At 41.8% G+C, this 13,494-nt stretch overlaps 1 protein-coding gene across 1 annotated transcript in view; it reads left to right on the top strand.

Annotated features, from left to right (window-relative positions):
• Positions 1 to 2,543, top strand: part of EEF1E1 (eukaryotic translation elongation factor 1 epsilon 1) — a 10,800-nt gene extending 8,257 nt beyond the window's left edge. Inside the window, exons 3-4 of the mRNA XM_018560343.1 lie at positions 401 to 496; positions 2,301 to 2,543. Of these exons, the coding sequence (XP_018415845.1) occupies positions 401 to 496; positions 2,301 to 2,441 (237 nt within the window). The 3' untranslated portion in view covers positions 2,442 to 2,543. The remainder of the gene's footprint in view (positions 1 to 400; positions 497 to 2,300) is intronic.
• The last annotated feature ends 10,951 nt before the right edge of the window (positions 2,544 to 13,494 follow it).

Below are 13,494 nucleotides of genomic sequence, written 5' to 3'. Positions count from 1 at the left end.
GTGTGTGTGTGTGTGTGTGTGTGTGTGTGTGTGTGTGTGTGTGTGTTACCATGTTTCATGTAACAACCAGTATGGGTGCAACATGAAACATGGTCCTTAAGGTAAGCTTAGCCTGTAATTTAAATTATATAAAAATTTTGTAAGTGTGCCTAGTGTAATTATACAAAAGCGCATGCAATTTACTTGTAATACCATTTGTATCTTTGGAATATTTACTTATTGGAATCATCCCAAAATTTTAAGAACCTCAATGAAAAACAAAAAATAACCCCACTGCAATAAACTGCATGCATATGCCCAGTTTTACCCCAAATGAACATAATTGTTTTATATATGTGAATTGCTTATTGTTCTGTATTTGTGTTAACTAAGATTGATGTTGGTCTGCTTTTTCATTTAGGACCTTAACATGTACCTGGAAGACAAAGTATACATGGCGGGAAATAAAATCACATTGGCAGATATTATAATTTATTATGGGCTTCATCCAGTTATAGTAAGTATATAATGATATAAAATGGACTTGATAAACTCACATGGACATACATGAATATAAATATACAGCTGACCTGTATTTTAAAGAAATCGGTTTATCAAAAATGGGATGCTAAACTACTAAAACATTTTCCTACATATCTTAGATGGTCTTTCAGAAAGATCTCTGCGCTAGAGTTTCTGAGTCTACATGATGGCATAGCTAGATCTTCCCCAAATACCCCAATTTTTATAGTATAGGAATGGCTTAGTCCCTTATCCCAAACACACATCCATAACACTTCATAATGAGAACACAGACCACATTTAAAATCTGATAAAATACTCAGTGGAGACATGGGAAGCATTTAAAACATGAGAGGTTCCAACCCCTTGCCAGCTCTTAGCAACCAAAACATGGGGGGGGAAACACATCTTGAGGAGGAAGAGCTTTGTGCCAAGCTGACATGCACTGGCAACATTAACACTACAGTGCATTAAAAAGCAATAATACTGGCATGATCTTCAGGTGATGAACATAAAAAAACAATTATTTACCAAAATGTATGCAGTGAGGAATTTAGGTTTTATATACAGTCTAAAGAGACCCACCCCCCAAGTTAAAAAAAAAAAAAAATTGCAAGAGAAAAGAACTTGCTAGAAAATTTGACTCCAGGAGAATTATTTCTGTAGCAAAGCCCCCTCCCTCCTTGCACATCATAGCCCTCTGCCTTTTTGGAAGTGTGTAATTGACTGTCTATGCTGGCCATGGTCCTCCGCCCCTCACTGCCCTATATAAAATTTTATGTAGCTGCTGGGGGAGGATAAAAGGGGAATATTTTAGAGCCAGGGGTAGCCAAACGTTGGCGCTTTCAGGGAACTACAAGTCCCTTTAATTAATTGCAAGACTGCCACAAGCATGACTCCCAGAGGCAAGATGGGGATTCAAGTTTCACTACGTTTGGCTACTCCTGCTTTAGACTGTCACTTGAGTGACAGCTTTAAGTCTGCTGAAGCTGTTGATATCACATCCAAGATGGTGGTGCCCACCAGCAGTCTCGGGGCTTTTGGGTGTCTACACATGGGAGAATTTTACAGGTAAATAACATTCATAAAATAGATAAACATATAATCTTATGGGAACATTGTCGGTAAAGGAAGGGTCTGTTGACAGGGTCCCTTTAAAGGAAAGCTTTGCTGAGAGAAGTTTCTGTTGAGACTTGATGCTGGCTTTTTACTGCTGGTAAAAGAAGGGGGCAGGATGGAGCAGCGGAGGCACAGGGCACGGGAGGGGGAATGGGGCACAGCAGCGGGGGAAATGCAGAAGCACAGCGGTCTCTATTCCTTGCTGGGCTCTGGCTGCAGCGCTCTGTCTCCCTTCTACTGGAAGGGGACACAGTCTCCAGCATGCAGCGGTTCCCAGTGAGAAAAACAGAGGAGCAGAGCGGTGGCGAGGGGGAATTCAACTAATCGATAATGAGTATCGTTATTCAACGATTTTCATTCTCGTTTAACTCAATTAGTTGTTGCAGCCCCAGTCAGGAGTCATGTCAGATCACCATGATGTTTTCAGAAGCAGATCAGCAAATACTAGCCTTCATACTGCCTGTCCTGTCCAAGAGTGACAACGATGCTTCTCCATGCATACGGTACAGTCAGTGAGTGTTACCACCTTAGGACAAGAAGGTCAGATCACTAGGTGTCAAAGGGAGGTGGAAGGAGCCTAAAAAAGAAAATATGGTAACCACCACCCAAGGACCTGTAAGCTGCAATATATTACATTTTTGTTCATGGGTTTTAACATTGTGTTTTTGTTTTCTTCCTAGGCTGACCTTTCGGTCCAGGAAAAGGAGACTTGCATTAACGTGTCACGTTGGTTCAGTCATATCCAGCACTTTCCTGGAGTTCGGCAGCATTTCCCAAGCTTGGTCTTCATTAAAAATAGAATCTATACCAATATCCATTAGCTGTGATTCCCTCCCCAGTACAAATTAATACACATGCTTCCTCTTCAGGCTTGGCCATTTAATTCACTTTAGGTGGCTTTAGCTAAATGAATTATTCACAAAACCATTCGAAGCCCAGTTTTGTTATTTTACTCATTGAAATTTTGGTCACTCTGTTTCATTTGATAGACTTTGTATTTCCATTCCCCCTTTTCCTTAAAGTGGGGAATGTGTTAAACATTTTTATGTTTGAGACAGCTTTTATTTTTTCCCTTTCCTGTTCTGTGATTTTATACTAAGACCGCTTGCTACATTAATATTTATCAAAAACACAGTATAAAACTTTTTCTCAGGAGGTTGAATATCTAAATCCAGAATATAAGAATAAATAAGAATTTTATGCTTAAAAGTAAATTTTCGTGTGTGTATGCATTTTGTCTCCTTGTGTTTCGAGATACAGTATATGCCGTGTGTGCATAGTTTTACACCAGTTTTTCACATTTGCAAATAAATGTGAAAAACTGATCTTGGTGCCGGAATATACAACATCTGCCCTCTTTCCACAGTACATTAGCCTTTCTTTCAGCACCAGTATGTCTATGTTGTTCAGCAAAGGTCTCATGATGCAGAGAGAGAGAGATGCCCTACCCCAACACCTCTATGACATTAATGTTCCACCCTCTCTGCGACCCTAACAGACCTGTTCTGTACTGAGATAATGCACTGGAGACTAACCTTCCTGCACACTAGGATAACCAGCACCTGAGTCCTGCTATCAGAATTTACAGCATTACTTTATCTAGCCCACTCTGTTTACTAGGTTATACAAGAGCAAATATAAGTTGCTCCAGTATAATACTTAAAGGAGAATTATGAGGCGAGTGATTTTCACTCAGCCTCATAATCTGACCCGACCTGTGACAATGAAACTGTCACAAGTCGGCTCAGTAGATCGGGAAGTGAGCGAACACATACCGTCGCTCGCTCACTTCTCGATCTATCCCTGCAGAGAGCCGTGACTGTCACGGCTCCCTGCAGGGATCCCCTCCCTCCCCGATCCTCCAGCGCTGACTGGCGCAATGGATGGGGGAGGGGGCGGGCACAGCTGGCTCTGCCTCTGGATAGGCACAGCCAGCTGTCACTCACTCAGCTGGGTGGAGCCAGACAGCATTGTCAGGATCCGCTCAGGCTGCAGCGCCTCAATATACCGCAAACTGTAGCTCGCGGTATACTGAGCTTTGGGTCACGGGAGAACACTAGTTTGTGTTCTCCCGTGACCCTTAGGAGAACTATGGGGAAAAGCACTGACCCCATAGTTCTCCTTTTAATCATCTGCCTGATGCTTAGTCACAATGACCAAATGATGCACCTGGACCCGAACAGAATGGCCCCCACTGCTCCCCTTTGACGTTAAATGAGAACCTTAGCCACAAATACATGATTCCTCTGTTCACTTAATTTTTCTTTTATTCAGAGATTCTTCACATACTCAGTTTTGTTAGGAGGACTGTGTTATAACACATGCTCTTCCCACTTCATCTATTTGGCAATAAAGATTTAACCAAAACTTATTTTCATAATGCTAAGGCAAGATATAGGTCGGGGGTATGCAAACTCCAGCTGTGGCGCAACTACTAATCCCATGAGGCACTGCAAGACTCTGACAGGCATGACTGCCAGAGGCAGATGCATGATGGGGGTTTGGAGTTTTGCCACAGCTGGAGTTTGCCTACCCCTGGTATAGGTCATGCTCCAGCAAGCTTATAAGCCCCAACTCTTGAGTCAGGTACAGGTTTATATCACCTAGGATTACCATTCAACACAGAGGAGGATATGCTGTACAACCTAAAAATGAGGGGTTTTGACCATAAAGAAGCAGTTTAGTCTGAGCGGGTGGCTGAGTATGCTAGATGAATATTGAGGCACACAGGCACAGTTATGGCTGATAGAAAACTGAAAAACAGATTTTCTCAGGTCAATTTCAGCGTGATACATTTTCAGTGGGACTTTGTATGCAAAGGGTCACCTTGTACTATTTTAAAAACAAACTTCAAGCCAAACACACACCCATATTTAAAGGTACACACTAGTCTCTATTGAAACCTTGACATGCATTTAGGCCTACCTGCTCCGGTTGTTCTAAAATCTAAATGAACACAATGTTATTCAGATTTTTTGTGATTGGTGACATTTTCACAGGTTATCAAAGTGATATGATCACTTACTGCATGTCCTTGCCAACCCAAGCTGATCTGATGTTAATGTTTTGCTAAGAATTAAATATTTTTTGCTACACATCTTGCAATATTGCATCTAAAGGGAAAAGCTCTTCTAAAGTAAAGCACAAACATTCATTTGTGTTCCGGAGGTGGAATGCTGTCCCGCATGAAGGTGTCCTGACGCTGCAACTTGTCAGACAGCAATCCCAGTAACTCATCAAAACTGAAAATGTATATAAAGGTTTGTGGTCAATACTAGTAATTAGCTATATGAATACATAAAGAACATATACATGTATTCCATTACAAGGAATGGGACAGAACAACAATAAGCAAAAATTGTTTATGTACTAACCTCTTTATCGACATGCGGGTGTAGTTGAAGAACTTATCCTCATGTCCACGTAGTGTATGAAACATAGCCCAAAATTGCCCTCTCTCCTCACGTTTGGCTATTATCGGATGTATCCAGAATCTTCGCCTACTATCCCTCCTTCTCCACAATGCTATCAGACGCAGTGCTGCAACGACTGCTGCAGTCCTTCGTCGTATGGTCAGCTCCATAATGTCTAAAATAATTCCAAACTGCTCTCTGCATAAAAATCCAAAACACACACAACAAAGGTCTTTTACAGGAAAGGGAAATGCTGCGTCTCAGGAAGTCTTTTTCATTGGACGCTTGTGGAAAAACAGGAATTCTTTCATTGGATACCTCTGTTGTCGCTCCAAAACCCTTCAAAACGCGCGTTTCTAATTGAAAAAACGCAATAAAAACGCACATGAAAACGCACCAAACTCCGGGAAGAAAACGCGCGTGTGACGCGCTTATGCAATACGCACAGGTGTGAACCAGGCCTTACTGTTGCATAAAAATCACATTTGTATAATTTATAATCGGAAGATTTGTCAGTTATATTGTTGATGTAAACATTTGGTGCTGCACAATTTATGTAAAAGTTTCAAAGGAAAAATTATACATGGATGCATTTTATTAAATGTTGTTTTTTTTTTTTTACTACTATTACTATATGCATCCAAATCTACTAAAAAATGAATGCCCCATCTGTCCCGAGAAAAAATATGTATAATATGTTGGGGTAATGTTCAAAAGGTTTTATTCCCAGTATTGCGTAACAAGTGTTTCCTTTGGAAGATCTTGCCTCTCTTCTGGTTCTGGTGACAATTCACTTTTCAATCCTGGTGACAATGAGTGAATTCCCTAGTTGAGACACTTCCCTACTCTACCTTCTACTAAAAAAAAAGAGATTTTGCTCTAAAGAAAAACTCCACCTTAAAAAAACACCGAACGGTGCTTGGGAGACAAATGCCGAACGGGCCGGTGTGCGCACGCGCACACTGCCCGTTCAGCATTGCGGTCATCGAAAGCCCGCCCCTCAGGGTGGCGGTCATCAAAAGCCCACCCCCCAGGGGGGCGGTCATCGAAAGCCTGCCCCTCAGGGGGGCGGGCTTGCGATGATCGAGAGTACGATCGGCCTGTCCAAGATGGGCAGATCGTACATTTTTTAAATTACTTTACAACCATCGCAAGACTAAGGTCTTGCGATGGTTGTAAAGTGTATGGCCACCTTTTATGCAGGTCAATAGAAGTGATGACATCAGCAATTCTTAGACCAGAGCACAGCGGAGAAGAGGCTGCTCGGACCGGTCGGACTAACGATCAGATGAGTAATACAGCTTTATTTGAGCCCCCTAGACAAAACAAGCACTTAACCCTTGCAGTGTGGGGATTGCCCCACTGGAAGGGTAAGATTTTTGTTTGCTCAGAGTCCTGCTTTAAACATACTTCAATCCATGTTGGCGCATATTAAATAGTTTTATTATATTTCTTTAATCTTTGTTCAGAAGTTTTTCCCCAAACTTTTTTTTTTTTTATTCCTCTTGCAAACAATATTTTTCCCATTTCTAGTTATTAGACAATCTGACTGCTCTGCTACAAAGCTCTAAATTCCAGAGCATGCAGGGGAACATTTCTATATATTTGCTGTTCTTAATGCTTTTCTTGATTTATTAAAACTGAGTTACACCTGTCTTCAGGCAGAAGATACGTTTTATATCAAAAGCGATAAGGCGAATGAATGACCATATATCTGTGTGTTGCAATGAGCCTTTGGATAGACAGGTAACTTCCTATTCTTCGCTCACTGGTCAGATTTATTACACCAACCTATTGCAATTAAAGCCCTGCTTTGGGTTATACAGAGCCATATAACAGATTAGATTAAGGATGTCTATCAAAGTTTTGCTTGTTGCTCGTGGTCCTTAGGGCTCGGCCGTGGTGTGTTTTCCAGACTTGATGTAGAACAGCCAGGTGAGAAGAAATTGGTATCTCAGACAGACTTTTTTTTCGTCGTAATACTTTACTTTTCTGTCTTTACACCGTGGCTATTTAAGAGAATCTTTATCTATTAAACTTCCTCTGCTTTATAGGAGGGACTCAATCTCGGCATCATTTCCAGCCTTATGAGCTAATTTGACAGCTCATTGGTGATGTCTCTTCCACTTCAAAAAGGCATACCCCCTGGGGCTAGCCAGCTGTATTGTGGAGTCCACAGATTTGGCTTGCTGTTCCTGCTGGGTGTCATCTGTCTTCTTAGACTTGCACTAGATAATTTTTGTCTTCCCTGACATCATCTGCCTGAGCAGTTTTTGCCTGCCAGGCCTGTCTGTCCAGGTTGAGCATCAAACACAGTAGCCATACGGATAATCGGAAAAGGCACCATTCCAAACATAGAAGCCTAGGGCTGGCTTTGACCAAGATCAGCATAACATCCCAACAACTTCTAGCTATCGTGAACACTGCAGCCCTGATCTTGTCACAAATGCAGCCCATGGGGCATGTTTTGCTCATACAACATGCATCCCTTTCCTCCCCCCTCTTCTTTACTGTAATAACTGTCAGCCTAATCTGCCATTGCCAAAAAGAGGATGCCTCAACAGGTTTGGGTCTCCCTGCCTGTTGCTGGCATTTCACTTGGATTATCGCCAGTTGGATGCAGTGGTGTTTTAGTGGATTACTATTGGTAGGCAGCCTGTGGGAAAATAGCATGGTTCAGTAATAAAGCATAGTAAATATTGATAGCACGTGGCACTGTGAGGCTCTTTGTTTGAGCCATTGCATGTACAAGTGACAAACAATGTTTGTTATATCATCACAGGGTAATATACAGTATAACTGAGGGCATATGTTCATAGAAAGACACTACTTTTTAACTTGGTGACTTGATAATGTGTAACTATGGAGTTTTGCTTGTATATGTAATACTAAAGAAATATTTTGCTAAAGATGAATAAAATTGACCCATTGTTTCTTACGGGAAAATTCCAGTCCTTTTTAAAGTAGACTAAAGAGTGATTACCATATTAGAGTATATAGGTTAAGGCCCATCTTTCCCCCCAAAATTACCTCTCTCCCCTTCCTTCTCGCTCATTCAGTTGCTGCTTTTTTTTAACCTTTACTCCCATACAGTATGTCTGCCATCTGGGCTCCTCCCAGGCATAGTTATCAAATGGGGAGACCAGTTAATAAGGGCTGCGCATGTGCTTGGGTGGTCCCCTTGTGCTGACATCACTGCTGAGACCCCTTTTTGGGATCCCGGGAGGATCGCGTTGCTGGACAGTCAACAGTAAATGTTCACATTACAGTCAGTAAAGTAGACTCCTGAAGAAGAACCCCACCTCTTTAAACAGAAGAATAGATAAGACTCAGACCTGGAACATCACGCTACTGCGATTTAGGTGAATAAAGGGCATTTAGTATGGCTCTTTTTTTCTATAGCAGCGGTTAGTTAGAAGGATGGGGAGGGAGTGGTTGGGGAGAGAGCCGGGAGATCAGCTTTAACTAAAATCAAGGTATTCCTAACATGTCACACTATACAGCAACAGCCTCATTGAGATACAAGCAAATGAAGGCATAGCCTGCATGTGCAGAAAAAAAATATATATCTGATGCTAGGTCCACATTAAGGCTTCATTCACACCTACACTTTAGGCACGATTTGGTATTCCTGTATCGGGAACTTTTGAATTCCTGCAGCAGGAATTGCAAATATGCTGTTTTGAAGCAGCAGCTGTCACCTGTTCACAATCCTGCATCAATCATGCGTCCAGGGACAGTCATCTATTCCTAGGTGATGTGATTACATGCAGAATGCCAGGGTTCTGTCACTTTCAAATGCGGCCGCTGTCACCAGATCATCAACTTGAACAGGTGACAGCTGCTGCTTCCAAACGGCGTATTTGGGAATCCTGCTGCAGGAATTTGCAAGTTCCTGATGCAGGAATGCCAAATTGGACCTAAAGTGTAGATGTAAACAAAGCATAACACTGCAATTTTGAAAAAATTAAATGTTTTACACTGTAATCTGCTAGCATACTTTTAGACAACTGTGCTGGAAAGTGTTTTTGTTTTTTTAGATATGCTGCAAGCATTTTCATTTAAAGAGGGACTCCAGCCAAAACATTTTTGTGCAAAAGCAAACATTTCCCAGCACACTCACCAGCCAGCCTGCAAAAAAGAAAATACACTGTCTAAGGGTTAAAAACAGGTTTTAGTTGTACAACTTTTGCAAAATATGTGGAAGCCTCACTACCCCATCAAGGCCCCTTGCAGTGTGGTCCCAATTCCAATCTATGAGAGCCTCCATCTTGGAGCATATATTGTAAAGGATGAATTGGGTGCCGGTTTGCCAGGAGGCTGCCCAACCTTTTTCAAAGGCACAGGGACACACCAAAAGCTCAGCACATCACAATGGCAGCTGAAGCCCCCAGTGTGTCCCCATACCAAATCCAGCAAGTGAAACAAATGACAATTGCACTTGTCAATTCATAAGTAGCTTTAAAGCAAGGTGCACATGGGAGGGCTTTACACAGTACAAAAGCAAATATTTCCCAGCCCACTCACCAGCCAGACTGCAAGAAATACACTGTCTACTAAGGTTAAAAACAGAGGTTTTAGTTGTACAACTTTTGCAAAATATGTGGAAGCCACACTGCCTCGTCAAGGTCCTTCTGTGCAGTGTGGTCCCAACTCCAATCTATGAGAGCCTCCATCTTACAGTATATATAACATACAGCTTTTGTACTGTGTATATTGAAATGTTGTGTTGTAAGTTAAGTTACTGCTGGCTGGAATATTGAGTGAATATTGTTCTGTAACAAAGTACAGTTATGTCTCTTTTTCTTAAGCATTGTTTTATATACCATATTGGTGAGGCTACATATACTTAATTTCATTGGAGTTAACGTGTTACATGCTTGGTATGCAAATGAATGCATCAGAATAAGTCGTGGCATGGTTTTCAGTGAGCATGATTGCCAGCATGTCAGCATTTCATTTGGCTTTGGTCTGGAGTATCTTTTTTGCAATGCCAATATTGTTTAATTGAAAAAGTCTTAACTAAGCCAATCATTTCTGCATTATCTTAGTGTGGAAAATCAATAGAAAACCTTTGAATCTGTCACACATGCCGCATGTTTTAGAAGAAGATCCCATCATCTAAGAGGATTGCATGCAGGAAATCAGAAGCATGTCATTTTTTGTGAAAGTAACCTAACTTTTAATTTTACGTGCGAAAATCTTGAGCTTTGGCATTTTTGTGTTTGTACATGCATTTATTCATGTGTTTCAAAATGCTGACTCTCTAAAGATTTGTTTAAATTCCTGGTGCCCAAACTGCAGCTAGGGGGCTGCATGTGGCCCTTTGGCACTTATTGTGCAGCCTCTGCAGACTGTATTCTGTGTTTGAGTGCTTACTTAGGCTGGGTTCACACCTGGGCGTATCGATTATGCGCAGTGTCCGAGGGCTACCTGGCTGTATCCCAATGGATACGCGCGCCAAATATGCCCCAAAGAAGCTCCTGTACTTCTTTGGGCGTAGGGCGTTTTGCAGCGCGTTCCTACGCACTGTAGAACGCCCAGTTTGGAACCATGCCCATAGGCAATCATTGGTTTTCACATGTTGAGCGTTTTACAGAGCGTAGGAACGCGCTGTAAAACGCCCAGGTGTGAGCCCAGGTGTAAAATATTCTTCTAGAAGTTAAAGCAAAACTGGGCAAATCAAATTTTAACCATTGCAGTTGGGCCACACCCACACTACATGGGTTTAAGTGCTCATTTTGTCTAGGGAGCTAAAATAAAGTTATATTCATCCAAACCACGATCCTGGCTGGCTCCTTCACTCCTCTGCTCCAGCGATGGTATGTCCCTTGGCATCCTCACATTCTATACACTGCATAGAATGTGATGACTCACAGACCATAGGCCGCTGGAGTAGAGGGGGAGCGAGGCATTCTTGTGGTTCGGGTGAGTATATTTCTGTTATTTTACCTCCTAAGACAAAACAAGCACTTAAACCTTGCAGTGTGGGGGTAGCCCAACTGCAAGGGTTAAGATTTGATTAAGGCCACATGCACACAATGTAGAAAAAACATCAGTCCAGGTGCGTTTGGAGCTCATTTCTAAAGGCACCTGAATTCATGTCAATGCTTTTCCATGACTACATGCACACCGGGATGTTCAACAGGGTCTCGGTTAATTTATTCTATAAGTATTTACCCAAACTAGACATTTCTGCTTCTAGGTCCGTGTAGCCTGGTTGTATGCAGCTTAACGCATGTAAATGGGACAATGCCAAGCCACAACCTAACACAGGAAAAAGTCATCTGGGAAGCATAAGTTGTTTATACTTACCAGATAACTTCTCTTGTATTTAAATGCAGGTGGCTCATGTGCATGAGGCCTGAAGTGTATGTATAGGCAAATCTTTTTTTATTAGTTTTGATTAGAGTAGGGAAAGGCTAAGATCCCTGGCAGGTTATGTTTTTGTTGTCTGCTTAGCATTGTGAAAACTTCCCTACACCTCCTGTCTCAGGGACACAACAAGAAATCAGTGTAAATCTCCCAAGACATCTGGGTGCCTGCAAGGTGTTCTGTTTTTTCTTACCTGGGGAAGCAATTTATACTCACCTGAATCCCCCTATCCAGGTCCCTCACCAGTACTGTTTTTGCCTGCAAGGACCGCTAATCCAGTGCCATACAGTAACCCTCGTGGCCTGGTCCCCTTGACTCCCCTTGGGCCATTAGTCTTCTGGAACCTGAGAGGACCCCTCTGCTGGACAGCAAGTGGAAATTGCCCAGGTCACACAGACAGTGACATGGACACCCAAAGTTGGACCCCAGCAGGAAGTCTATCACAGGAGCATGCTTGGAGGTGGCTACTTTACAGCACACGCAGGGACCATGGAGAACAAGAGTAGCCACCCTCCAGAAGGAAGGACAGTGTCAGCACACATTCAGAGATGATTGGAGGATCTACAGCTAAATGATACACAAATAAGATACATTTTTGTTAATAGTTAAGGTACTTTAATGTATTTTGAAAGGATTTAACTCATGCGTTAAGTGTCATTTTAACTAACAAAATATATTATTGGGTCTTTATTTCTGGTGGATGTTTCTAGGTATATAGTGGTAACTTCACTTTAAACTATTTCTCCTCAATAAGCAAGGCTTTTAAGCATTTACATTTATATGGCTTTTATACATACCTACAGAGATGTTCTGAATTTTTCAACAGATATCTATTTAGGGTAGATGCGCCCTTCCAAGTATGTTAAGCGCTATGACACCTGTAAGTTTCAAGCATATCAAATTCTTTAATGCTAATGTAAAGTATATGATTTTCTCCTTTGCCAAATTCAAGCAGATGTTCAGTTTTAAAGCCTAATGCCTGTCACAATGCGTAAATAATTAGAATATACAGTTCATACAGAAAGTTGCCTCTAGGACAGGAAAATCTGTTTATCCTCTTATATCTTCGATATATATTCCCCAGATGGATTTTTTATGTGTTTGAAAATAAATGTCTATTTTCCTTGCTTTCTAGGAAAGGCAGTGGCCTATTAATGTTCTAATTCATTAGCTAAGCATAATAGGTTATGTATTTGTACACAGGTCAACATAAGGAAACATGATTTCTTATCCTACTCTAGGCTAATATTTAAGCCCATGACTGCCAAATACTTTAAAGCAGTTGTACAACCTACGCTCATTGGTTTATTGCATTTAAGCAAATTTACAGAATGCCTTGGGAAATGTAGAACAGGATTGAGTATAAACGTATTGCATGCAAGAATGCAGAAATAAGTCTTATATCCAGTTTAGGATTTGTACTACTTAAACCCGTTCACTAGGTTATGGGAAGTGACAAGCATCATTTGGAGAGCAACAGCACACTCACCTGTCTAGATTTGGATGTTTGCTACCTTGTTGCTAACTTGTGCTTTGCCCTAATTGACAACCGAGCATAATTTGTTATTTTATTTTGCAAATATTTTACTGGGTTTTCAAATAAACAACAAGACAAAAAATGGTCAGTTCACAAAAGAAAGGCATAACACATATGCAAGATACAACAAGTAATAACAGGCCTGGAGTGAACAAGGGCTGTGTCAGGAACCGGATCTGAACCCAGAGCCTCTGCTGTAGCTGGCGGTGGTTCTACCTGCTGAGCCATGTTAGAACCTTGGATAGCTCCTTGCCTGAACTCATGTGTAATCCTCAATTATACATAATCTCTGATGAACTCTGAACTCCTTGCTCCTCCCTTGAATTTCCTATTTAAGCCATGCCTCTGCACTTCGTCTTTGCCAGATTATTGTGCTCCTGCCAATATCTTGCTCCTCCTGTGATGAAAATGCCTGTCACTGTAAGGATTGTTTAGCCTTGCGGTGCCTGTAAAGACTCTGCAGGCACCGCCAGGCAACCACATCCTGCTGTTGGGGGTCATTGTGAGGACCAGTGGCGGAACTACCACGGCACTGGGGGGGGGGGGGGG

The sequence above is a fragment of the Nanorana parkeri genome, unplaced genomic scaffold (assembly GCF_000935625.1).
Source record: "Nanorana parkeri isolate BGI_ZX_2015 unplaced genomic scaffold, ASM93562v1 scaffold451, whole genome shotgun sequence".
In the NCBI taxonomy this organism is placed as follows: domain Eukaryota; kingdom Metazoa; phylum Chordata; class Amphibia; order Anura; family Dicroglossidae; genus Nanorana; species Nanorana parkeri.
The sequence above is the reverse complement of the archived record's forward strand: the minus strand, read 5'-3'. Positions and strand labels throughout refer to the sequence as shown.